Raw genomic sequence first — 27,094 nt, 5'->3', positions numbered from 1 at the left:
CTGATAGAGCTTGCTTATACTGTATTTATTGGTTTAGTAGGGTATGAATAGAACTTGTCTTAGGGGGAAAGAAAGAAAGAATGCTTTGCCCACTATCTGTGCTGGGTATTAACACAAGTGTAGTTGTTGGGTACAGTACCAGCCTTCTCAGAAGTGTGTGCTCCCTCTCTCTCAGGTTTTGTCTCTTGTCCTTGCTTGTGCTTATCGCTTTTTTGGTTGAAGAAAAAGGTAATTTTCCTAATGCTTGGTTATTTTTTTGTGTGTAGTCTTTTACCTTCTTGATTATCTTGCATATATTTTATTTAGAATAGCCTGTCCTTTGGCAGCACTGCATAGGAGCATGTTCCTGATGCTTCTGAGCTAACAGACCACTTACCTGGTACCTAGGTGGTTACAGCTGCTGTGCAGAGGAGGTGGGGCTGATACCATCGAAGTCAGAAGGATACGGGTAAGAGTGTGCCCAGTCCAGTGTCTTGTAGCCAAAACTGTGCAGGGCCATAGGTCCTCTTTGCTTGCTGATATATTTAGCAGTGGAGGATTGAATGAGTGTTGTGCAATGTATGTTTTCTACTTTTGGCTGCATTAGCTTCCCTGAAATTTTGTTTGGAGATTTATTTCTTTTAAAAAATGCATATTTAGCATATCATAACTGTCACTTCATAACAAGGTCTTTGGTTGTTTTGGGGTAAAAGGAGTGTATAGTTTTACTACTGTTGATTAGTAAGAATACATGTTAAAAGTGGATTTTTTTTGTGTGTGTGTTGTCTAAATCTGTATTGGCTTACCTTTTGTTGCCCTTCTTGGGATGGAGGAAATGAACTTTTTTTGCACTCAAGCTTTCCTTGCTGTTAATACTTGTGATCACAAAAGCACTTATTTCTTAATAGTGGCAACCTTTGAATGGTCCCACTTCAGCTGGGACAGTACTGGGTTGTTGGCTGGTTTCTTTGCCTTATTTGAATTGCAGGGACAGCCTGCAAATAAAAGCTTTGAGTGAGATCCATGTGGAAATTTCCAGTGTGAAGATGTAGGGGTAGAAAAACACTTCCTGTTGACAGAGTAGATTTCCTTACCTGACAGGCAACTTTTGAGTTTAAAAGTGCATTATACAAGGTTAAAACAAATCATAGTGATTAAACTCGGAGAGATGCAGGAGTAACACTTCTTAGAGGTCTGGAGCATATGGATAGGTCTTGTAAGGAGAACCACAGAATAATGACCTAGGTGGGCTTGGTTTTTATTTTTACAGCTAATCTGTCATGCCCAGATTTGTTGTAAGTACTTGACTGTCCTTTTTACTTAACAAGTAAGTGTAACACTTTCTGGCTGCAGTGCTTGTTCCTGATTCTGATCACTGATAAAACAGTGGTTAAACAAATATCCCAGTAACTGGGCTTTATCCTGCATTTGCATAATAATGTCTCTCTGAAGTTCTCTCTGTAATAATCTGTGCATTTCATGTGTGATTGCAGCAAAATTGTGTACTTAGACAGAAATTTAGCTTTAGCAGTCCATTCTTCTCCTTCATGACTGGTACAGCTGACATGTTTGAGACAGGCCTTGTGTTTCCTGAGAAGGTAACTGGATCCAGTTGCTTGTGGTCTGCAGTGTAATGCCTTGTGTACTGTTGACTCAGGACCCCTTGTGCCACATCAGTGTATTAACATTCATAGTTGATTACATGTACACATTGACAGGTTATCTTCTAAAAATGAATTGATACCTGTGTACCTACCTAGGAAGTAACTTATATATGTGGCCTTAGACTAGTGCTCCATCCCTACTGCAGTCAGGACAATTTTTTTTCTCTTCAGATCATTACAGAGAAATGCTGTGTAGGCAAAAGGTTGGACCTTAGTCAGCATCTTGTTCCAACTGCGTGCCTCTGTCTTCTGTGTCAGTAAAGATGGGAACATGTGCAGCTGAGCCAGTCCTGGCACCATGACCCTGTCTGTGCTTTAAAGGTATAGAAGATGAGTGAAATAAGCAGGTGAAAAATCTTCCCTGCAAAATGGTTTTGCACCCCAGCCACTGGATTTCTTTTGTGTGAACCACAGTGATGTAGGAGAGGCGGTGTCCTGAGCCTTAGTTTGGATCTAGGCTGAGCCAAAGGAGTCGATGGACATTAACTCTTGTCAGACACACTCTGTCCTGCATCCTGCAGAGTCCACTTCGTGTTTGAAGACACTGAAATTGCACAGGCTGTTACAAATCTGAGATGGAGCCCCTTGAAAAGGAAGGGGGACTGAGTCAAAAGTTCAGCACTGTAGTGCAGCACTTTGCAAATGCTGTGATAGGCAGGTGTTGTGAGCATGCTTAAGTTTCCAGTTAAAAGCAGCAGAGCGAGCTACAAGTTGGGGATGGAGCAGACTACTTTGGAGGATGGATGAAGCTTAATCATTGGTGTGGGAGTAAAGAAATTTGGCCATGTAAAATGAGCAGGCACAGCTCCAGGGCAGGAATGGAATGTGACAGTGGGCTTCATTGGTGCTATCAGGATCTGAGAACACGTTCCAGGGCCTCATAAAAATTAAAGGTCAAATGCTAATGTTTTTAATCCACTTTTAACATCTGGAAGGAATCAAGCCCATCTTTGCAGTGTTACTGACATTTACCTGTCTTTGCTTTCCCTGGTCATTGGTAACTTGGATATTTGTGGGGAGTCCTGGTAAGGTCAGCTAAGTATGTGTCACTCAGGCTGGCCTGGGTGCTGTCTGGGCTGCAGACAAGCTCCCATGGTGGCTGCTTGCCAAAGCAGGATGCCGTTTCCCAGGGACGTGCTATTGACTCTCAGGTGATGTGAAACCTGTTGCAGATTTGTTCTTGACACCTTGTCTCCCTGCCCCCTCTCCCTTTTTATCTTTCAGCACAGAAAGACATCAGTCATGGCGGGTGATGCCATCATGGTCATGAGGGGCTTGACCAAGCTCAGTAAAGCGATCCTGGAAACCCAGGCAGGACAGCTTCGGCAGGTGCTCCTCGGGGGAGATGCAGTTACCATTGCGAAGACTCTCCAGGCCACTGCTGAAGAACAGTTCAGTTCTGCCTTGGGGAAAGTGCAGGTAAGCAAAACTCTTTGTGCACAGTCTAGTCTGATGTTTTGCTTTTTCTCCAGGTACTTTTTTGGTTTTGTTGTGCGAGTGTCTGTGAACTCACATCTTGATTGAGAGCCTAATTCTGAAGTGCGGGATTGATGATGATGATGATAATAATAATAATAATAATAATATTGCAATGCTCTGGGAATTCTTTGGAATCTATGGGGTGTGGAAGGTGCTTGGGCAGGAATGGGAGGGGAATGTTACTGCAGAGTGTTTCTGTTTCCATTACTGAGTGTTTAAGACATGCTGAATAAGAAAAGTGCTCTGTTAGTCTCATCTTGTCAAAGATCAAGCTCTTGCTAAGACTGTTCAGCAGCTTTGTTATTTAGAGTGTACTTTAAACTTCAGGCGTTGATTTACCTCTCCTTGACTGAATGAAGGAGCTCTTTTAGAATGCATTGGATTTATCTCGGTGCTGCTGCCTTTCTTGGCAAAATTGGTGCACGTAATATTTTTCAGAGTGGCTCAGGGTCAGGTGTTTGCACATTCACCACTTAACAGCCCAGGCTGGATTTTCAGAACTGCCTTTCAAATGAGGAACATAAGGAAAGCCAGACAGCAGCTTCTCTCATCAGAGGTGGGGATAGATTTATAAGAGCTTCACATTTGCTGTGCTGCCATCTTTTGAAAGCAAGGGGCTTGTCTGTAGTACTTCTCTCTCATCATCCTTTAGAAAAGAGTGTGTAGCTCAGATGATGATTTTTGAAGCAGAAACTAATGAATGGTTTTTGTGCAATGAGCTTAGACTATCATGGCAATCTATAGCTTCAGTCCTAAAATCTGGGCCTGTGTTTTCTTGGTTCTGGTTAAGCTTGCAGTAGAACTAACTTGTGTGTTTGCTTATGGGGATAGTGTTTTGTTATTGTCCTCCTCTTGCACCCGAGAGAGATAATATTCTCCTGTTTCTGTGCATGTTTCTCTGCACAAGAGAAGCCCAGTGAGCACAACTGCAGAACGCTTGCCCTGTGTTCTGTAAATGTATCGCAAGAGAAGCTGCTGCCAAAGCAGGGCTCAGTAAGAAATCTAAATGTACAGCATCTTCTGTTTTGAAGAGATGAAGATCTTTTACATTAAGTGACAGAGTTTTAGCTGTCATGTTTCTAAAAATTTAAGTATGGAAGTAAGGAGGCCTTCTTGCTTGAAATCATTGGTCACTATTGTGGGCCGCAGTCCCCATCTGTAAACATTTCTCCTCTCCTCCCCTGCTGCAATGTTGAGGTTCAGAATAGCATGAGACCTGCTGAATAACAGGAAAGACCATGTTCTGGTTTTTTTCTCTAAGGAAGGGAAATTTAATTAGTGTTTAGGAAAGAGCCTGAAATATGCTGCCTGCTTGCCTGACCACAGCAGGATTTAAAATCCTGTTGACTGCCTGTAATAGTCATCAGTTATTTTATGGTATTGCCACTGCTGAGATAGGTAACTAGTATATGTCAAGGAATAAGTGAACAGGACATAATGCTCTTCTGTTGGCTCTTATTTATTTATTTTTTGGTTGAAAAGTGTTAAGAAATATCTGGACTTTGTGGGGCAGCTTTTGCAAGGTTAGGACAGAAAAGAGAAAAGTGTCAGGAGAAGCTTGCCTGGAGTGTTGCTGTGCCCGATGCTGTTATCCTTGCTCCAGGCACAGAATTTTATTTATTTTGGGATGACAACACATAGTTTAGTGGTTGAATAATGAACTGTGTTTTGCAGTTGGTGGTGACATGGCATGAAAGGGTGAGCTTATTCTTCCTGTAAGTAGGTATCTGGTGTTGCTTCAGGTGGCTTTGGGCTTGGAAGTGCTCATGTTGTGTGAGTGGGGACAGGATGGGAGGAGAGAAAACTGAATGTTATGAGGTTCAGCTTTTTGTTATCCCTCCTAAGTACATCTTACATGATCTTGCAGCTCCCATCAGCTGTTGTTTCTGAGCAGTGCATTGTTTCTAGTGAGCTCCACATTTAGTGACCCTTTCTGGCAGTGTATGTAAAAACAAGGTATCTCCAGTTAGGGATATTTGAGAAACTGTTAAAGAATTTGTCCCATCAGTGGAGTTAAAAGATTGCCAGGGATTCCAGGCATCCTTATTGTCTCTTACTGTGAATGTCTGCAGTGTAGAGTCTCCAAGTGTCTACAACTCCTTACTGTGGAGACATGACACCTAGCTGCATGCTCATCTCTGAGGACCATGGGTGGGTAGGGAGCAAGGTTTAAGATCTTTTCTTAAAGTGTTTCTATTATTGTTTGCAGGAACTAGGCAGACAGCAGGAGAACTTTACTGACCTGGGTGAGGATTTTGGGAAAGACTATGACTTCTCAGCCCGAGAGCCATCAGATCCTCCAATGGACTTCTCCACTGCCCCTGGCAAGCCTCAGGAACGCAGCGCTGAAGGCCCTGCTTACTCCTACACAACAAATGGACCTTTTAGAAACGTTGATGAGACTGGAGATTCTGGCATTGGTCAGAAGCCTTTCCCTCCCAAAATGGATGCAAGGTTATTTGGAGGTGTTAGGGACCCTGGAAATCCTTTTGCTACTGCCTTTGGACAAAATAGGGCTTTTCACCAAGACCATTCCTCTGTTGGTGGATTAACAGCTGAAGATATTGATAAAGCCAGACAGGCCAAAACAGGTTCAGGGCAGAAACCCTACAAACAGATGGTATGTTGTTTTAATTAAGGATACTCAGTGCTGTAGTTTCTATGCTGGATTGTCCTTACTCACCTTCTCTTCTGTTTCTATCATTTCTTCCTCTTCTGCTATTCCCTTTTTGGGAGGCAGAAGAGGGAAGTGTCAGTGCTCATTATCCCTGTGATATTTGTTCTGTCAATAGCTTTTCAGTCTCTCTTTTCATACTTGCTCCCTCTGTCAGATAATCTGACGTGAGCAAATGTTTAAAAAGTGTATTTAGTCTTAGAATTGGACCTAAGGTCCTCACAGTGGAGGCTGTGGCTTTCTGTGTGGCGTCTTGCAGTTGTAGAAGTGGAGGCAATGTTGCCCTGAGCGTAACTAGATTGGAGAGTAGCATAGCTCACTATTGTTGCTTTAGTGCTTCATACCCTTGTGTGGGAGTGCAGAACCCACAGCAGAACTCACAGTGCAGATACTTGTCATCTGCTCTGACCTTGTGCCTCCTTCCCCACATCCAGTATCAGATGCCACTGTGGGCTCACTCACTCAGGGCATTGCTGTATACAGCCACTCCTGCTGCTGTGCGTGGAGGAACTGTCTACAGTCCTGTGAATCTGATGACCCTCCATGAGTTCGAATTCCATGTGTGGAAGGGAGTTTGGGTTAGCATTGTGCATCTTCTCCAAGTTCAAAATACAAGGGCTGCTGAGTTGAAAGTGAGAATAGGGTTTCCAAGCATGGTTATCAGCTCTTCTGTCTTTCCCATCCTCTTGTCCTCTCCTCTGCTCAGTGTGTGTTTCAGTTCATGGTGTGTCTGTTCTGCACTGTATTCCCTTGAAAATCCCCCAACAGATACAAGGCTCAGGTTCAAGGAAAGCTTTCTGCAGCATGGAATTGTTAGGTGCTCTGGGTTGTGCTCTGACTTTGCAGGTGTCTGACCATGTGCCCAGTTAATCTGTGGATTTCTTGGTTTGTTTTTTCCCCTCTCTCTCCACTGCAGCTCAGTGAGCGGGCCCGCGAGAGGAAGGTTCCTGTCACCAGGATCGGCCGACTCGCCAACTTCGGAGGTCAGTTTGCACTCCTGCGTTTGCCACAGCACTTGCAGTGCTGGTTAATGGCTGGCTGTGACAGGGCTCCTGCCCTGCAGCACCAGGTGGTTCCATTTGCTGGTTCAGCTTGCTAATAGGAAAGTGCCTTCCCACTAACAGCTTAGTTAGCTCAGAGCTTGATTTGGGCTTTTTCATTGTTCTTAAGAGTTTGGGGCAGATGATTTGGGGGTGCATAGTAGAGCTGCACATCTTCATGGTGACACATACAGTGTGGGCTGTGCTGTTTTAGTGGGAGAGTGAGGTGCAGGTTGTTCCCCAACCTGTACAAATACCCTGGTTCTGCACATGTGATTGCACTTGGAGGAGACTCTCCCAGTCCTTATGGTGTGCTGTTACTGTCAAGCAGAGTCAGCTGCAGCAGCTGTTATTTCAAGTAATCTTTTCCCAATCTTACCCTTGCTACTTCTCTGAACAGTGTTTAAATATAAAACATATCTTCCTAGTATTCTTTTTTGAGCACGGGGAGATGATAACAGTCAAGGTTTGATTTACTTAGCCATTGCTTGTAGACCATTTTCTCCCAGGAAGGATGTAAATTCTGAGCTTGTAAAATCAAGCTAGCTGAAACCTAAATGAATTTTACATGCAGAGTGGGCCTTACTATGTCAAAAAGTAACTAAATATCTTAAGTAATATTGATAGATGATGCTTATTTAATGTCTTGTATCCAAAGCCATCAAAGGACTTAACGTGTTCCTGAGGAGAAAGGGACCAAAGTATTGCAGGTGGAGAGATGAACACAGCTAGTGCTACTTAGGTAATCATTAGGTGAGGAGTCTGTCTTTTGCTGTGGTTGGGTTTTCTTGTGACTGTAGTGTTTCGAGATGATATCTATCTAGGTTGTGAACAGTCTCCTGTGGCTCTTGTGATTCTCTTCCACAAAATTTGATAGAGAAGCACATGTACAAAGTAGACATCTTTGTGTTACGGATCCCGGAAGAAAGAAAAACAGCCTGTCAAATGTAGTTCAAATCAACTATTGTATAAAAAAACAATTATTCTTTCTCTGTGTGTCCTTTTGTTGGACTAATATGCACACTAGGAGGAGTTGGGGCAGGGGCTGATCCTATGCAGTGCAGGAATAAACAGCAAGTGAGTTTTGTGGTAAGTTTTTCATGCTTGTCAGATCTCTTTAACCCTGTAGTCTATTGCAGGCACTCTGGCTTTACAACATGCTTAGTATTTCTTAAAGGGAAGCAGGGTTCATGATCTGCTTTTTGGAGTAACATCACTTTAAAACTCACTGGGCTGTTTTCTTGAGCTCTAGTAGCACACAGGTCTCCATTCTAATCTAGCCTTGAATTTTATGACAAGTATCACAGCACTTTTTGCTGTCATCTTCTGGAGTTCACCTGTTGCTGCTTGCTGACAGCTGGTGGATGTGTTCACATCTTCTGTGAACTTTGGGTTCTAGTGCTGTTGCTTTATGTTCCAGCTTTTGGCACCCAAGGCTGTTGTGTGAGGGAAGGCTGACTCATGCTTCTAGGGGAGGTATAACCTGTCTTCTCCTAATCTCAAGGTAAAAACCAAAACAAATAGCCCCATCAGACCAAAACCACTAAGGGAGAGTAGGAAAGAGATTGTTTATAAGCAGCATCTCCAGACATACCTCTGTGTATAATTTTTTCTTTTTGTTCTTGCTCTTCTCTTCCAGCTGTCTGCTTTATATGATTAAAATGGCTGGCAAGACAGAGTGCTTGCTTTCAGAGTGCTTCTGGGGGAAAACTGTGTTGCAGAAATGGTGTTCAGATTCTCTGGTCTCTGCAATCTCTTGTTAGCATTCATTGCTTATCTTTCCCTCTGAAATTTAATTTGCAACAGCAAAGAGAAACAGTACTGTCAGTACAGTGGCTTAGCAAACAACAATGTAGTCTATAGGTAGTTTATTTCAGTTTAAGATATCCTTTGGTAATGTTTTGGGACTTTTGACAAGGGCCTATGGTAGCAGGACAAGGGATAATGGCTTTAAACTGACAGAGGGCAGGCTTAGATTAGTTGTTAGGAAGAAATCCTTTATTCAGAGGGTGGTGAGGCGCTGGCACAGGCTGCCCAGAGAAGGTGGGGATGTCCCATCTCTGGAAGTGTTCAAGGCCACGTTGGATGGGGGAGGATGGGGAAATATTGTAGGAAATACCACTGTTAACCTGTGGAATATTAGTGACCCAGCTATGTCCTTGCTTCCTAGGACATTCAAATGATTAGAATCAAACAAGGAATGGCAGAGGTGGGGGGTGATTATTTCCTGCTCTACCACCTGGCTCTTTACATTGCCTTAAAATTAATTAAGAGCAGGAGGCTGCTCCATATCCATGAGGAAATGTAGCTTAAAGCAAGTAAGTTTTTTTTGTGCAGGAATTCTCTTGTGTGCTTCAGGATGCCATCTTCATTTGAAGACCCCAAGAAATCATTCTGGGAAATAAAGTGGCTGAGGTGGATTCTTCTCCTACAGTCTCCACACCAGTCAAACTAGCATTTGATTCTGACTTTTTTTTACACTCTTTTTTTGGATAAAGTCCACTTTCCCCCTTTATTTCCATATTAGAACAGTATTATTTTAGGGTTGGATAAGATGGAAATGTTGTTGAGTAGGTCAAAACCAGAGTTCATGTAACTATTCCTGGGGTTCAGATAGCTGAATTCCCATGCTATTGGCATGATCCCATTCCTCCTCCTCTCTTTGTAGGGTTGTTTTTTTTTTTTTTGTCCCCTCCAGTGTTATAGGGAGTGTTCAGCTGTGCCATGATGTCAGGACACTGTGCTGGGTGATGGACAAATTAGCAGCAGGAGGCAAAAATACTTGGGACTGCTGAGTTTGCCTTGGCTTCTCACCTCTTCTGGGGGCAAAGAACGTTTTACTGGAAAGATTGAAGATCATGTTTTCCAACACTTGCCTGTAATACTGAGCTAATATTGCTCTGTGATCAGCACAAGATCCTCTACTGAACTTTTTTGTCCTTTATAGGTATTTTTGTATGCTTCTTGCAAGAGTGACTGCTGATGGGTGTATTTATAGTACTAAATAGCATCCTTGATTTTTATTTATTTTTTCTTCCCAGGATTGTAATTGACAAAACAGATTTTTCTGCAGTTTTTTTTTGTTCCATGCTTGTTTTGTAGCCTGATGGGTCATCAGTTCCACCCACACAGTTCTTGATTTTTTTCTTTATTTCCATTCTCCCTTCCTTGCCTTATTTGACTTTTCTAAGCTGTTCCTGTCTCCCTTAATCATATTACTGGTTTCTAAGTTTATTATTTTAATGATATAATAAGGTCCTTTTGCAATAAAGAAGATTCAGGAAGCTTGTGGCAAAGTCTAGATTTAATGTGATTTTAACAATTTTGAAAACAAAAAAGCAAAAACCTAGTCTGAGGTATGTTAGTGAAGTATATACAGGCCTGACAGCTGCAGGATTCAGATTGTCATGTGAGTGACAAGTGAGTGTATTGGGTTTGCTTGTCAAGGGTTTGGCTGCAGGGTGGCTTCTGTGAGAAGCTGCCAGAAGGTTCCCCCGTGTCTGACTCCAAGGTGGCTCCAAGCCAAGGCCATCAGCGATGGTGGCAGCACCTCTGGGATAAGAGTTATGAAGGGGAGAAAACCTGCACAACTGCAGCTGGAGAGAGGAGTGAGAGAAACAGCCCTGCAGACACCAAGGTCAGGGAAGAAGGAGGTGGAGAAGGCGCTCCAGATGCTGGAGCTGAGATTCTCAGGCAGCCTGTGGTGAAGGCCATGGTGAGGCAGCTGTGCCCCTGCAGCCCATGGAGGTCCACAATGGAGCAGAGATCCACCTGCAGCCCATGGAGGACCCCAGGGTGGATGAGGTGGATGTTTGAAGAAAGCTGTGACTTTGTGGGAAGCCCACACTGGAGCGGGGTCCTGGCAGGGCCTGTGGACAGAGGAGCCCACACTGGAGCAGATTTGCTGGCAGGACTTGTGACCCTGCAGTGGGCCTGTGCTGGAGCAGCCTGTTCCTGAAGGATTGCACCCTGTGGAAGGGGCCTATGCTGGGGCAGTTTGTGAACTGCAGCCCATGGAGAGGACTCACACTGGAGAAGTTTGTGGAGAACTTCTCCTGTGGGAGCAACCTGCTCCTGTGGGAGCAACCCCACACTGGAGCAGGGGAAGAGCCTGAGGAGTCCCCTTCCTGAAGAGGAAGGAGCAGCAGAAACGATGTGTGTTGAACTGACTATAACTGCTATCCCCTTCCCCTGTGTTGCTGTGAAGGGGAAGGAGGTAAAGAATTCAGGAGTAAAGTTAAACCCAGGAAGAACAGAGGAGTAGGAGGGAATGTCTTTTATGATTTAGTATTAATTGCTCATTATCCTACTCTGATTTGATTGGTAATAAATTAAACTCAACCTGGGGAAATTAGTTTCTTTTGCCTGTGATGGTGATTGCTGAGGGATCTCCCTGTCCTTATCTTGATCCATGAGCCTTTCCTTATATTTTTCTCTGCCCTGCCCAGCTGAGGAGCTTGCAGTGTTTGTTGTGTGGTGAATGTGGTGTTTTACATGACCAAAACCAGGGCACAGGCTGCTCCAGGGGAGGGTCTCGCCTCACTTGGCAGGCTTAGCAGAGTGATAACAGCCCATTCAGCTCCTGTTTGTTTTGTTGTGTCAGTTGCTGGGCCAGAGGATTTTCCTGAACAAAACTGGTTCCAGATCATCTCTTGATGGGCTTGGTTTGAAGTGTCTTGGATGCTGCAGATGCCTGGAAAATACCTTAAAGAGCCATTCTGCTGGTATAGAACCAAGTGGCTTTTTCCAAGGCTGAAATAATCTGCAAAATGCAGGAGAAGGGCTTTGTAGAGGTGCTTGGGGATATTATTTCTCAAGGTGTTGTACCATGGCTGTTGAGTAATGCTGAGAACTGTCCCAAAATGATTAATCTTGGAGGAAATACACATCTTGCAGACAAGGAAAGTGAAGGACACAAGGAGTGACCTGTGCAAGTAATTAGTGGCCCAGAGGAGGAGAGTGTTTTTGTAGTACTACAGATTCTTCAGAGGAATGACTTGTTCCTGGTAACAGGTAAAGAACAGCAGCTAAGCCCCATATAGCTGCTTACTCATTTCCTCCCACTGCAGGAAGAAATAGGAAAGAGCAAAAACTTGGAGAAAACTTGGGTGTTGAGATAAAGACAGTTTAAGATGGGAAGCAAAGAAAGATTCATGTTCAAGCAAAGCAGCAAGAAGAGTTCATTCATGACTCCCTTCTGGAAGGCAGATGTTCAGCTACTTCCTGGGAATCCGGACCTCAGCATCTGTAGTGGTTACTTGGGAGGGCAAACACCTTAACCCCAAACAAAAACACCTTTGTTTTTTTTCAAGCTTGACTGCTAAGCAGCAGCAAACACTGTGATTATAGTTTGAAGATGCTTGAAGCCTTTGTTTAAATTTCAGATCTTTTTAACCATGTTTTTGTCTTTTTACATGTTTTTGTCTGACTTTAGTTTATTTAAAACTTGTTGACTGGTGATTGGAGGGTTTTTTTCTTTTGGAAATTGGACAGAGTGGAGCAGTGAGGAAACTGTAAGAGCACCTATTGAAAAAGGAGCTCTTCTTCTAGTGCAGTCTACAATATTAGTACAGATGCTCAGCTGTGCACATCCATAAGAGAGAAGGTGCAAAACACATTCATTTGTAGTCTGATCTTGCCCACACTGATGTAAGCCCAAGCTGCTTTTAAACAAGAGATAACCTCTCCAGCTTTATTCTGGAAGAGTAGAATCTGGTTCCTAGTCTTTCATTTACTTTAGAAGTGGTTTGTCTTAATGATGAAGAGATTAGAAACTTCAGATATGTTTTATTTTATGTCCTAGCAGTAAATCTCATAGTTTTTAATTTGAAACATTGACCGTAGAGCCTTTAGAACATGATGTGATGTTTTTAATTTGAAACCAATTACTGCCAGTCAGTTCAGTCTAGCTCTGATAATGACCAAGCTGATTTACAGTGGGGAGCATTGTTTTGGAGGTGGTGAGAGTGGGATCAAGGCCAACAGAAATGTTCTATGAGTGGTATTTAGTCTGGAAAATCACATCTTGTTGATGAGATATGTCTTTATTGGCTTCCTGTCTGACTCTTGGCATTGCCTGCTCCAAGTTACTCTCTTGCATGTGGGATCTGATTGGAAATGAGCATGTATCAGCATTTTAATAGGTGTTATGCTGTGTTTGAAAAGCTTTTTTGCTTGTTTTCTGTGAAGCCTAGGGGTATTTTTCTCATTTTGTTTAGCTAATAAAATCTCAGGATTTCTGGTGCAAAACAATTGCTCATTGGTGATGCCTGGTTTGGCACAACTGAAGGGTCTGCACAGGTTAGCTACTAACATGAGAATTTCTTAGGCTTCAAGTTGTCATTTCAGTGTTGCAACTCCATAGGAAAACTTGCAGAAAATATAGAAAAATTAAAAAAAAAAAAGAACAAAACCTGAACAAAGACTGCCCCACAAAAACCCCACTAAACCAACAAAAAAACCCCCAAACCCCAACCACCTTGTAATGTCACTGATGCCTCCTGTGTTTCACCTTATGCTGGATTCTCTGGCCCAGTGCATGTAGTCTGTAAGACTGAAAGTGGAGCTGTTTTTGAAGCAGATCAACTATACAAGCTTGAAATTGTACTGGGAGAGGTGGGGTTGTAATTACCTGGTGGGTGAGAGGAAAAACTACAGTGCAGGATGAGGGTCACCTTGTTTGTGGCCAGGCTTTCTCACTTCAGTTGACAAAACTTTTGCATGTGGCTCTTCTGCACACGTGCAAAATGCCATGTGCTGGACAGCTCTGCTTCCTTCATTGTGCTGACTTTGTTTCCTGGTTGTTTTACCTGGGAAGTTTTCCAGTAGTGCCTTGAGGAAGGCTTGGGGTGCTTGGAAAACAGTGCTGTCAGCAGTGTCGGAGTACAGCATGGCAGGATGCACCACTGCTGAGGAGATATGAAGCAGCACTATCTGTTCTGGTTACCCATGTCATTTATTATCTAAAAAAAGAAATATTTGATATTGGGAAGGCAGTGAGACTTTGGTAGTATGGATTGCTGCATGATTAGATCTGTGCCTCATTTAATCTCCAGTGGCTTTGCCCTGGTTAGTGGAGGCAGATAGTGCTGCCTTTGTAGTTGTAGCATAACCTGTGGCTGTGAAACAGCACCCTGGAATTCACTGCTTGCCAGGGTGATAGTTCATGTGGATTGCTGCTGTTTTGTCTCCTGGTCTTACTGTTGCTGTGTGGGATTACTCCCTCGCCCAGCTCCTTGGGACTGCAGGTTACAACACTGCTGGTGTAAGGTGAGCCTCAGGCAAGACGTGTTTCTGTTCATTACAGTCAATGAGCACATGGAAGGAAGAGATAGCTAATGAGCACAATTAAATTTATGGCTTAGACAGCAGGGTTGCAAAACCTTACACTCTACTGGCAGTGGCTTCATCCTAAATACGGTTTTTTCTCCTGCTATAGTGGCGTGGTGGGGGGTGAGAGGGATTCTGTTCCCTCCTGAGAATTGTACTTTAAGAACCATGATTGTGAGAGTTTTGGCATCTTTTTTTCCTCTTTTTTTTTAAGCTCCATGATTTGAGTCTAGAGCAGGACATTAGCCAGAGCACAGAGCTCTGAGTAACACTTGTGACATGCTTTATAAAAGCCAGATGTCCCAGACTGGCCTAGCCTATGATTCCTGCCTGGCATGCTGGGCTGAAGAAGTATAGGAGAAAACTCTTCAGTGTCAAGTGAAGATGACTCCATTGCAAACCCCAGGATGTTCTAATAGAGCTGTTGTGCATTTGAATGTGGGGCTTAAAGTTAATTACCAAAAACGCCTCTGTATGTGGCTTGGAAGTATTTTTTTCACTCTGACTTGAGTCTTTTTCTCCTTATTTTGAAGGACTGGCTGTTGGTCTTGGCATTGGGGCTTTGGCAGAAGTGGCAAAGAAGAGCCTTAGACCTGAAGAACGCAGTGGTAAGCCCTTTCAATTTCTTTCTGTTTTCTTTTTTTCCTCTTTATTTTATCCCCAGACACAGTTTACCTGAGTTTCCAAGATTTGTATTCTTTTGAAGGCTGGATGGTGAAGCAGAATAACAGGAGGATATGGGTAGTTCTTCTATTTTCAATATAATCCTTCATCTCCTGGCTCTTCTCCCATCTCCCTACGCCACAGCCTCACTACATAGACAGAGGTCAGAGGAATATTCCAGAGAATGTGTTTGTGCCAGCACAGTTTGTACAGCTTTACTTTTCCATAGCCAACCCTGAGGTTGAATCCTATCCTTGTGCCCATTCTTGGATTGTCTTAACAATTCTTTTTAAACTGTTCAGTGAAACCATGTATTTCTATCAGTACAGAAACTTTAGATGAGCCTGTGTGTCTGAAAATTTTGTTAGTGGTTGTAGTCTTTTTGAAATTAAAGGATGTTCTGCCTAGGAGGAACTTGGAGGATGGCTGCTGTCGTGTAAGAGAGGCAAAGCACTTTATGCAATTCAAATTAAATGGCAGTTGTCTATTTCCAATATCTGTCTTTTGCTGCCTTCTAAAGGATCCTTATAACATGCAAAAGGATGTGCTGTGCAAATAGACCTGATCGTCTTTCCTTCCCAGCTTATTTGAAGTTAGAGGTAAATGTTCCGAAATTGCACCTGATCATGTCATGGTGGCTTTCTTCTAAGCAAAGGTGTTGGTAAAATATGGTGGGGTGTGTGGGGGTCAGTGGTTTAGGGCATAGAAATACCTGGTGGTGTTCTTCAGAAACCATGAGATTTATTCTAAAGTTTATGGTTCCATTCACTTGTTTGTTATCCAGGAAAAGCTTTGGTGGGATACTGCAAAATGTCAATGTCTGTGACAGTTGCTGCAGGCTATTTGATCTTCAGCTGGTCTCTCTGGTTTGGCTGGTATGGTTGTGTTCAGGTTACTTCCAGTGACTGGAGGGAGCTGATGAAAGGTTGAAGTACTTGTAGCTAGAAGTAAAAATGAAGTCAAATCATTCCTGGTTCAGAAGCATTACTTTGAGATAATGACAACTGCTGGGTCCTTGTAACTTTACTCTGTGGCTGGTAGTATTCTACTACAAAGCCAATTTCTGTCTTCACCGTGGTCATCTTTGGGGGTGGAAAAAGGATGGAAACTGAACTTCTGTTTCAGGAGGTACGGGAGTGGCTGGAAAATGAAGACATTTGGAAGGGGGAAAAACACTAAAAAAACTAAGCAACTGAACAAAAAAATCCCAACCAAAAGAAATTCCCAAACCCTAAAACAACACCGCAGAATGCGAAACGTATTTCCATTAGTGGGAGGCAGAGGTTGTGGACAATCCAGGACTCTGCTTGTACTAGGAATACCAAGATGCAAATATTAACTGCAAGGCAGTGCTGAGCAGCCCAGCAGAGAAAAAGGACCCTTGGCAAAGAGTTCTTGTTTCTCTCTAAGACCTGAGGTGTGTGAGGATGGGTGGGTTTCTTTGCTTTGATTTAACAACATGAATCCAGGCAAACACAGCCCATCCTGTAGAGAATCCTTGAAGGGTTTTTGCTTTCAGCACTTGGGATGTTTGATAGGTTGTTGATACCTGTTGGAAGCTGATGATTTATGTTGCCTGTAACAGAGGTGGAATTGCACAACTGTTGGTATTTCTCTGCTTGCCAGAGTATTTTCTAATTGGGCACACCCCAAGTGAAAACAGGAGTTTGCAGAGCTACGAAGTTTGAGGGAATAACATGAGCTTTGTTCCTCTCTTACAGCATGAGAAGGATTTTTTTTTTTTTTTAAATTTAGAGGGCAGCAGACACTTTCTCCTTGCAATAAAGCAATTGCACCTCTAAACTTTTTTTTCTTCCTGGGGAAACTATTATTTTTCTGTGTCAGAAGCCTGCTCTATAGTCTTGAATCCTGCTTTGGGAAGAGTGATTTTCTTGAACAAACCTTGATTAAAAAAATGAGGCAATGAGAACTGCCAACTTTAGTGCTAGGCAGGGAATTAGAAAATGACCTGGCTTTTATTTTTAGGTGTTTGTTTGTCTTTCCTTGTTGCTTCTCCTTTTGCTGTCAAGTCTGCTTAGATAAGATCTTGGAGTAGTGGCTGTGCTGTAAAGGAGAATAATATCAATAGTGGAACTGAGAATGAGCCAAGAGCAGCAAGTGTGGAGGTGAGGCAAAAGTGAAAGATGTGCAAGCTTCGAACTCTTCTGGAGCTTCTCAGGCCAAAGACACAGGAAGGTTTCCAGGTGACTCAGCTACAGCCTCTGGCTAGTGTCCTTGGATGTGTTTTCCACACTATTTCAGTGGTGGGTAGGACTCCATGAATGAGAGCTCTCTCCATGGGCTCTGCTCCTGCAGAAATGCACAGCAGAGGATACTGACACAGTGGGAGTCCAAGATTCCATTTTCTTACTGTTCTTCTGACAGTACCAGCCTGAGCTGTTCTTGGAGCAAATCTCTTGACATAAGTACCTCTATATTTCTTTAGAAGTACCTCTGTGCCCCTTTCCTGATTATAGCTTGAGGCATTTGTGCCCAGGTTTTGTGGCTGCCAGCACCATGAGTTTGGGCTAAGACCTATCTCTTTTGAGAATGACATATTGTCCTGTTCCTGGGAAGCTGATAGAGGATATAATTTCCCTCCCTACTGCTGCAATATTAATAGTAACTTCTTGGCACTCCAGACTTAAACAAGTGGGATGTGTGTATGCACAAAGGCACGCCTAAGAATTTCACACTCTCACTGGCATCCAGGAGTAACGAGGAAGAGCTTTCTCTTGGTTGCCCTCCTCTTGCCTAGTTAGTACAAACTAAAGTGTCTTTATGCCTTTAAAATGGAGTTAGAAACACTGGTCCTTTAGTCCCAACCCCTAAGCCAGACACTCCTGAGCTACACATGATCCTGACAGCACAGCTTGTACTTCTTCTTTCCATTGCTGTTATCAGAGGGACTGCAAATTCCTACTCTCCTGCACGTTCTCTAGTAATTGTGCTAGTGCTGATCTGTTTTTTCCTGCTCAGTTTCCCCATCCTTGTCTAGTAGCCACAGGGCCCTTCTCTCTCTACTTTGGATTGTCTCTGTTTCCATAAACAATTCACTTCTTCAGGGACTTAGGCTAAAGGAAATATGTCTGATGCAAGAGTTGGTGAATTTCTTCCTTTTCCATCCAAGCCTGATGTCCTGGATGTAAATTCCTTCTGCTGCCAAATTCTTGTGAATAGGTGCAGGTTTCTTTGGTTTTTTGTGTTTTTTTTTTTTTTTTTAAAGGGCTTAAGGTCCTAATGCTGCCATCTTTGAGGGGTTTGGCTCATCTTCTTTTGTTAAAAAGAGAATGACTTACTTGATTTCCAGTTTGAATTTTCCTGGTAGGCTGATAACCTCCTCTGTCGCTGGTGACCTTGATGGCAGCCTCAGTATTTAAAGCGTGTATTTACAGTGTAAGGCCCACGCAGGGTGGGAATGGGAAAGTAGAATGAATTCCCAGCAGTTAAAATGAGAGTGCCCAGATAAACAGCTGCTGTTACAAGTAAAGAGACTCTGGGTTCAAGGACAACTTTGTCACTTATTAATGACCTGTCCTGGGCAGTTGTTCAGGCAATGCACAAATGCCAGGCTGGACAGAGCCCTGACAGGCTGGCACTTGGCCTGGATTTGAACACAGAGGGATTTTCTTATGAAAGGGAGTAATGCAATATCCTTGGGTTGTCAGTCCCAAGTGCTTAGGCCATGTTCTTGAGTATTCCCTTGCCCCCAAGTTTCTGTGGCAGATGGTCCTAAAACAAACATACACAAAGTCCAGTCACTAGTTCTCCATTTGACAGTGGCAAAGAAGGTGGAAGACGAGTGATGCAGCTGTGAGTTGCACACAGGTTTGGAAAGGTTCATGCTGATTCTGAATTTGGAAAGGAAAAAAAAGTGGGTCAAGCACTAGTGAGGGTGTGTGCCTGCTGCCTTTTCTGTGGCAGAACTGACAGGCCCAGGCACTGTGGCTGCAGGAGCCTTAATTTCTGAGGTGTCCATGCTGCCACAGCTTGTATGTGACTTCTATTTGCCTCTTTTTCTTTCCCTGATGAAATAGGTGAAACCAGCTTTGTGATCTGAAGATGGGGAGGAAATAATGTGAGGCACCAAAAGGTGCCAGCCATTTTTGGGTAAAATGTTGACTCACTGAAAATTGGTATATTTTTTCATGAACTTGTGGTGGGTTTTATCCCCACTCCCTTTCCACCCAGCCTTGGAAGCCTGTGTCTGTTTTCTCTCTGCTTGCCATTTACGTACTCCTGCTTTTCAATCTTGCTTCCAGGTCACCTTCTTGTTCTTGCTGCTTGTAGCAAAGTACATGAGCAAGAGCTGCTCACATGCTATTGGGCTGCCTGGTGATCAGGTATTGCCCCTGCAGGCTGGACTTCAGTGAGAAGCCTGCCAGGAGAAGAGGACTTGGGCCTGCCTGTGTTTGGCTCTTTCTCTGATAAGACTTAAAACTGTCAGGGTTCACTGGCTTCTGGAGGTGGCTTTAATCATTAACAAACTCCTTTATTCTGCTGCTGACTCAAAGGAGGATGTTTTTGTGTGCAGTGGTGTGAAGGAAGGCACGGCTTTGATTCAGTACTTTCCCTAGGTCCTGTGTGTCATCTCATACAGGGATTTGCCTCGTCATTGCTAAGGACACAGTTTTCCTGATAGGACAGTTAAGAGACAGCTTTTCAAGTGTGCAAAGCCAGATCCTTCTGCCCTGGGTAGCTCTAGCTGTTCAGTCTCTAAGGCTCCTTCCATCCATTATCCAGAGCAAAATGTGCTCTGAGGATTGCAGTGTGTTGGAAATAGTGAATTCTGGACCCCTCCTGCTTTTCTGTATCTTGCTCTCAAGAGCAGCATGGTTGTCCTGTGTACTCCTGGTGGTTTTATTCCTCTCTTTCCTTTTCCTGTACATTCTTGACTTAGGACAGGGATTTGTAGAGAGATGTCCCACATGCAGTGCCATCTTGCTGCTATCCCACGAAACAGATGAAGGAAAGAGGGGGGATGAAGGGCAGGAGAGCAGTATGTACCTCACACATCTGTGCTCTGCCAGAAGAGAGTTCTGTGGAATCACTTCTGCAGGGAAGGTCTGTAAGCACTCCAGCTGCTTGCAGGGACTGAAGGGCGTCTGTCAGATCAGTAACGTGCTTGGCACCTCAAGAAAATGGCACCAAGTTGTGGGAGCTGCCAGAGTTCTTAGACAGCAGCTACTTCAGTCTGTCTCTGTTACTTGTCCTGTCCCCTGGCCAGTCTAAGACCCTTCCTGAGAGCTACCAGGAGGTGGAGAGGATCTCTGGCTGCTCCAGTTAGCACATGGCACACCAGTAATTTCCATCTGCCTGAGATCTCCAGGGCTGTTTTCATCTGCTGTGCCTTTTTGGGTGCTGCTTATTGTTTATAGGGGTTTCAGCTGTTCTGTGCTCTGCTCCCCTAAAGTATTCTAAAAACAATGTAGCTGCAAGATCAGTGTATTGGCTGTGAGCTCTGCAGCCTGGCTGCAAGGCCTGACCTTCCTCCTGCTTGGCTCTCTGTCAGTGGGAGCTGCTCTGCAGCCCCAGCAGAAGTGGTAGGCGGGTGTCTGCCTGCCCCCTCGGTCCCTGCTCTACTGGGCATTGCCCTGGAAGGTAGTTCTGGGCTGCTTCTCCCGAAGGGACCATCAGGGTTTCCTTCCCCTCTCCCTTAATAAAAAAAAATTTAAAAGTGGAGGGGAAGTGCTTCTTATGCCACACAATCCCCCTGTTGCATACTTGGAACCGTGGCACTGGTGTGTACATGGCTGCATGACCTCTCTGAGCCTGTCAGACATCAGGCTTTACCCACTCTTGGGGACGGGAATGTGTGTGTTTGAGTGTGTATATTTTGGTCTCGTTCTGTGCAAGCTTCCACCCTGAGGTTGGAAGAGGCCTGTTATTGGTCTATGCTGGTGTGTTGAGGATTCCGCCTTGCTGTGGCTCACTCCTGCTGCCCTTCTGAGGCTATGGCTGTGCTGCAGCCCATGGTTTGGGACCCGAGACACCTTTGCACAATGTTTTAGGCTGTGCTGGCTGGTACAGTGAGTTCAAGCACCGACATCTGCTCAGGATCCCAGATGGTTTGCAGAGCAGCACAGACGTTCTTGGAGGCTGTGACTTGCTGCTCCTGGCCCTCAAGCCAACGATGTCAAAGTTGTCCCAAGGCACATGTACAGCTTCAGTCCGTGCCCCTGGGTTGCAGTGAAGGCACTCAGTGTAGTCCTGGTTTGATTTCCCTAGGGAAGGGCAAATTTCCTGTGGAATGTGGGCTAGCACAGTGGAGTGGACTTGTCAAGATAAGGGTGTTCTTCATTCATGCTCTCTCTCCTTGCCCTCAGGGAAGAAAGCAGTGATGGATTCTAGCCCGTTCCTGTCGGAGGCCAATGCAGAAAGGATCGTGAGAACCTTGTGCAAGGTCCGGGGAGCAGCACTAAAGCTGGGACAGATGCTGAGCATTCAAGGTACGTGGCAGCACAAGTCCTCGGCTGTCCTTAGTGTGCCAGGTGTGACACAGGGTCAGCTGTCTGCCATGAGGCAGTGTCAAGTGAATGTGGAGACCGAACAAATGGCTTTCTCCTGTGAGAGCAGTGATGGAAATGTTTGAGTTCCATCTAATCCCAGTATGAAGTAAATAGATGTATGCACTATATGCACCACCACTCTCCCAATGTCCTTATTGTGTATAACTGAAATTGGTTGACAGTAGGGTGACACTGTGAATTTTAGTGTCTGTGTTACAAGCAATTGTTGAGAAGCAGAGCTGTATTACACTCCAATTGCAGGTGTCCTGCTAGAAACGAGGAGGGTGACAACAAGATTGTGATCCTGTTCTTTCTTCACCAAAAGTGGTCAAGGTTATATCCACAATGCTCTCCCATTATAGCAACCTGTTTGTGGTTTACGTGCTCTGTGGGCACTGAAGCTTTACTGGAAAGGCCAGTACAGCTGAATCTTATCAGGTATAAAACACTTGTTTCCATCCTGAGAAGACTTCAAACTGCTATTTATCCCATTGAGCTCTGAGGCCAGTGACCACAGGTGAAGGCATGAGTGACATCAGTGTCTGCACTGAACTCTTAGGTTACTCCTGGGAGATGGCAGGTGTGCTCAGTTCAAGCCTTATCTGGATCTTTCCAATTTGCCTTCCTGCCCAGCCTGATAGGGAAGGAAAGAACCAGCCAAAAATAGCTGTAAGACTTGTCTGGAAATATCTTTCAGTATGTTTCTGAAACTGAGTAAGTGTCTCAGTGTTTGAAGTACTTGGTTTGCTTGGCTTGTGCTTCTGCTTGAATTTTTGTAGGTATTAGCTGATGAGACTGCATCTAGCAGAGTATTAAATAACTTGGGCTCGCCAACAAAGCAAGATCAGCTCCTTGTTCCAGAGAGCCCTGACTGGCATTTCATCTGCTAATCAGTTGGTTCAGGTGGGTGCCAGGCTGATGGCCACCTGGCAAAGCCTAGTGGGAGGCATCAGCTGCTGTGTCAAAGGCTGCCACCCACATGCTGTTTTCTCACCCTCTAGAAACTGCCAGGTGCCACTGATGGCTCCCAGTGCAGATCCAGGAGGAGCTCCTTGCTTTCCAGTGCCTCTGGTATGTGGGCTGAGCAAGCCATACCTGGAAATCAGCTCTGCAGTTAAACTCATCTGCCGTAGGTGGGATTAATTTCAGACTCTTGGGACACTACTGAGTTGTGCCTGATGTGTGCCCAAGCCTGGTCACAGCTGCCCTAGGCCTGGATGTGAGTGCAGAGGGAGTAGCTGTGAAAGGCTGGCTCTGAGGAGCAGAAATGCTCTGGATTTTTGTAACTTGCCTGCTGTCTCCTAATGTTACGGTGCTCTGGCAGGAGTGTCAAATACTTGCTGATTGACTTCACTCTGGTGTCAAGAACAGGCCTTCAGCAACCTCAGTGGTTGTACCCAGCCCTCATTTGGACTCTTGCTGTAAGTGTGTGGGCTCTGCTGTGCCTGGCAAGAACACAGGCACATGGTGACCTTGCTGGGGGACAGCTGTGGTGAAGTAAATCAGACACCATCAACAATGCAGATTGTCTGTTTCATGGGCTGGCTGTTTGGACAGGAGGATTTCAGGCAGGTCCTGCCACTTCATGGGCTTCTCTGTGGCCTGGTGAGTTTGAATTCACTGCTTCTATCCGCAGGTCTGGGTGTTAATTGTGGGCAGGAGCTACCTACAGCAGTGCCCTTAAAAGCCCTGATGTCTGCTGTGTCTCCCTGATGTGGGAGTCAGTGGATTTGTTAGGGACCCACATTCCTAAAGGTCCTACACAGAGGAGATGCCAAGGGCTCCCAGTCATCCTGTGTTCTGGGAGATGTTGGAAAGGCAGCTGCATTTGCCAGCTGAGAGTGCCCTGCCTTGGCTCCTGCTGCGTGTTTTGTTCCAGTAAGGCCTCACCAGTTGACCACAAAGACGTAAAACCTTATTCATCAGCATGTTGTAAGCCTGGCTTTGGCAGAGTTGCTTCCACCGCACAACTGATTTTTGACACTGCTGGTGAGTTTCTGTACAGTCAACCTGGACTTGCAGGTTCCTTGGCTATTTGACATTGTGCTCATGAACAAAGAGGGGGGGTGGTCAAGCGCCCCAGCTAAGGATGGCTGCACTCTCAGACTAGGGGTTGCAACACCTTGAGAAGTTTATGGATGTCAGCAATAAAGCAAGTAACAGAAGTTTATCTCAAATGCCTGTAGCAGATGCTGATGCCCTGACACAAATGGCTTCTGGGAGCAGGAGTTGCTCTTGGTTGAGATCCATTCTCCTTCTGCCCAGTCACCCTTGGCAGTGCAGGTTGCATGTTGCAGCATGATGGTTAATACCTTCACATACCCCTGAGAATAGTTTTTGGAGTGTTCAGAAGCTGGGTGGTGACACACCATCAGTGACAGAGCAGGTGTTTCTTTTGGTGTTTGCAGTGCACACGCAAATGCGATGTCTCACCTTCTTGCGGGTTTGTAACGTCACAGCAGGGGTTCTACTCACTGTTCCTGCAAAGCCTGCTCATCTCCAACTTGCAGTGATGGAATGGGAGCTCCTCTTAAAAACCTCCTGTTGGTTCCACTTTTAAATGCTATTATGGCTTCAATGGGAATTTGTAAACAATTCTGAGTGTTAGTGTCACATCTCTGCATTATTTATCTTTTTCTCTGCATTCCTTTCCATCCTTCTTCCCAGGACAGTCCTCTTAAGGTCACAGTTTGTTTCTTGTTTCCTGAGATAGATGTAAGGTGGTTCATACATGTGTATTTGGAGAGGAACAATAAATTTCTGTTTGAATGTCACAGTTGTGTGTGCAGGTTCAGTTCTCAGGATCAAGGCCTGTAGCCTGGACTTTTGCAGTGCTGGGAGAGCAGCAGATAAATCTAATTCCTTCATAATCATTTATGAAATGAAAAGTTTGCCAGAAATGGTAGTTTTTCTCTGAGTTGTTGTAGAAGCCTTTGTTCAAGCAGAGAACTAATCTTTCAAGATGTCCCAGCCCCTCCTCTTTCTTATGAGTGTAAATATTTGCTAAATCCTTCTGACTTAAAAGTTTTGGCTCAGCTATGTTCTCTTCTGCCCACTTGTAGTTGCTCTGCCTTCGGACAGTTGTTTACAATAGCAGATGCTGAATGCTGATTTCTCCAAGAGTTCAGTACTTGTGTAAGTGCTGTTTTACCATTGCACAGTGTTCTAGAGGAGCTGCTGCCCCTTAAAATGAACTGGATGAAACCACATTGGGAACCTTGGAGTGTTGGGATGGCTCTTCAGTGGTCCCTTCTGTGGCCTGTGTTTCCATGAGGCAGTGGCCTCTCCTAGACCTGGATGTTGTCGTGCTGCCAGCCAGAAGATGGGCTGGTGTGTGACAGAGGCAGAGCACTCTGCTCTTGGGTCTGTGCAACCTGTCACCACACCAAAAGAACTAAAGAACTACTTCCAAAACCTTCCCTGGGGTGTGCCTGGGGCAGGACAGCCAGGCTTGTCTGAATGCAGGTGCACATGTGTGTGTGTTGGAGAATGCAATGCCTGCACTGACTGCTGTGTGCTTTCCCTTGGCAGATGATGCCTTCATCAACCCCCATCTCCAGAGGATTTTTGAGCGTGTGCGTCAGAGTGCTGACTTCATGCCAATAAAGCAGATGATGGTGAGGAATATTCCTGAGTGCTTATCAGGGAAAGGGACAATGACAGAATAAAAGTCACCTGTGACATTCCTTAGGGAGGAGGATGGGGATTTTAAAGAGTATTCTTCCAGTGTTTTCAGTTGTGGGTAACGTGTGATTCCTTCTCTCAGTTATGTGCTGTCTTCTCAAAAAAATGGAAGTTTGGGTCTAGACAGAGGGGAAAAAATGTGGGAGTTTTTCATGTCCTGAGATTAATGCTGATGGAACAGGATGCTACACACAAATATGATTGCAGGGTCTTGAGTGTAGCCTTCTCTTCTGTTTTCTCTTCTATTTTTTAGGGTCTTAAGCTGGTGTCTAGATATGTCTACATGCCAAGCCTTAGTCTGCTGGAAAATTAACAGCAGCTTTGTCCTTACCATTTTGGTTAAGTTGCCATCAAGAAGACCCAGAATGAAGCAGACTAAGTCTGCTTTCCACAGTGTATATGTTCTCTGTAAATTAACATGTAGAGTGGTGCAAAAGGAACTGGCAGCACTACTTACCTTCTGAAGGACACTAAGCAGAGCTAGAACTTAAATATGGCAGTCTGGCAGGGTAGCAAAAAAGCTGTTAAAGCAGGCTGTGATGTTTAATTGTCAATATTGCCTTAAAGAGAGTCATGTCTGGATTGCTTCTGTTCAGCTTGGCAGCATGATGAAAGAGGAGAAATAGCTAACTCCTTGCTCATTTTCTGGAAGATAGCAAGTGGCACCTAAAAGGGGATGTTTGTATTGCGAAGGCAGTGGTGTTTGTGTTAAAGATTTCTGTCCTTTAGGGCAGAGCCTCACAGAGATCTGATCAGCATCGGTTCAGTGCTGGGGCAGCATTGCTGGCTGGACCATTCCTTGCCTTGGTGTGCAATGACAAGGCACAGACGATGATCTAGAAAGCAGGTTATAGGTACTCAGAACTCAGTCACCTTAGAGGAATTTTAGATTTCCAAGTCTGAAAGTCTTAAAATCTTTGCTTCCCATGCCCTGATCCTTTCTATTTATTTGTAGAAAACGCTGAACAATGATCTCGGCCCCAACTGGAGGGATAAACTGGAGTCCTTTGAAGAACGTCCCTTTGCTGCTGCTTCAATTGGTCAGGTTCATCTGGCACGCTTGAAAAATGGGAAAGAAGTTGCCATGAAAATCCAGGTGGGCTTTACAGACCAGCCTTGTCTTGTTTGAGCCCACAGAAGGACAGGGGAACTGCCTGTGTGCTGCTAGACAAATAAGAAACATTTTAATGCAAGTGAAGATGTGAGTCTAGTGATGTCTTACCTAGTGCAAGCTGACTGGAAAAGACAGGGAAGGTTTTGCAGCTTGAGCCAGTCTGAGTCCAGGTGAGCAAGAGACATCCCATAGGTATGTCACTGCAGCATGGCATAATGGTGCTAAGGGACTGCTTGTATTTTTAGGGCTGTATGGGAGGGTCCCACCTGCTCTATAGGTCAGTCCCCTTCCTGGGATGTGCACATGCCCCAACCCCTTTCTGGGTGTCAGCAACCTCAGGTGGCTGTTTCCAACAAGACTGAATTCTAGAGCTCCTTGTACAGCATGGTTTATAATCCAAAGAAGTGTGGTCCCTTGCTGACTGAGCAGTATCCCAGGCAACTCAACAAAAAACCACTAACAGGTGGGTTTTTGTAGTGTGGAAAGACTTCAGAAATAGTATCAGTGGGTGCTGATGTCTTCTCAAGCCATTTGTGTCCTAAGTACTCTCTGAAGTTAGGCCAAGGTAATAGCAGCAGAATCTCAACCCTCTGGCATCAGCCCACATTCTCCTCAGCAGTGTAGGCTCCTTCCCTTCTTGACAGACAAGGTGAGAACAGGAGGAGGCGCCTTTGCCAGGACTGGGCTGCGGCCTCACCACTTGCCCTACTGCTGGGAATGACACACTCTGGGCTTCCAGGGGTGTGTGCTTTCAGCTGTGGGAGGGAAAGGACTGACTGCCGTGCCTGTTGTGGGATTTGTGCGTCTGAGAACCCATCGTGTGTTGGGAGAATTCCCATCAGAGGATCTGAACAAGCCATCCTGATTGCAAGGAGCTGCATCTTCACTTTTCTGTCTGTCCCCTGGTTTAGATGCTGGGCTTTGAATAAGCTTTTAGAGGAGGGATGTGTGGCTCAGGA

The 27,094-nt window shown here is 44.8% G+C and overlaps 1 protein-coding gene across 2 annotated transcripts in view; it reads left to right on the top strand.

Annotated features, from left to right (window-relative positions):
- Positions 1-27,094, top strand: part of COQ8A (coenzyme Q8A) — a 42,690-nt gene that overhangs the window by 7,915 nt on the left and 7,681 nt on the right. Inside the window, exons 1-8 of one of the 2 annotated variants that reach the window (XM_008630389.2) lie at positions 291-448; positions 2,868-3,062; positions 5,332-5,742; positions 6,713-6,779; positions 14,699-14,773; positions 21,155-21,277; positions 24,869-24,954; positions 25,977-26,117. In XM_008630389.2, the coding sequence (XP_008628611.1) occupies positions 2,886-3,062; positions 5,332-5,742; positions 6,713-6,779; positions 14,699-14,773; positions 21,155-21,277; positions 24,869-24,954; positions 25,977-26,117 (1,080 nt within the window). In that variant the 5' untranslated portion in view covers positions 291-448; positions 2,868-2,885. Of the gene's footprint in view, positions 1-290; positions 449-2,865; positions 3,063-5,331; positions 5,743-6,712; positions 6,780-14,698; positions 14,774-21,154; positions 21,278-24,868; positions 24,955-25,976; positions 26,118-27,094 lie in introns of those variants that run through there. The other variant, XM_017730156.1, reaches the window with a different exon arrangement.

Source organism: Corvus brachyrhynchos, unplaced genomic scaffold, assembly GCF_000691975.1.
Source record: "Corvus brachyrhynchos isolate BGI_N302 unplaced genomic scaffold, ASM69197v1 scaffold101, whole genome shotgun sequence".
Lineage (NCBI taxonomy): Eukaryota > Metazoa > Chordata > Aves > Passeriformes > Corvidae > Corvus > Corvus brachyrhynchos.
The sequence above is the reverse complement of the archived record's forward strand: the minus strand, read 5'-3'. Positions and strand labels throughout refer to the sequence as shown.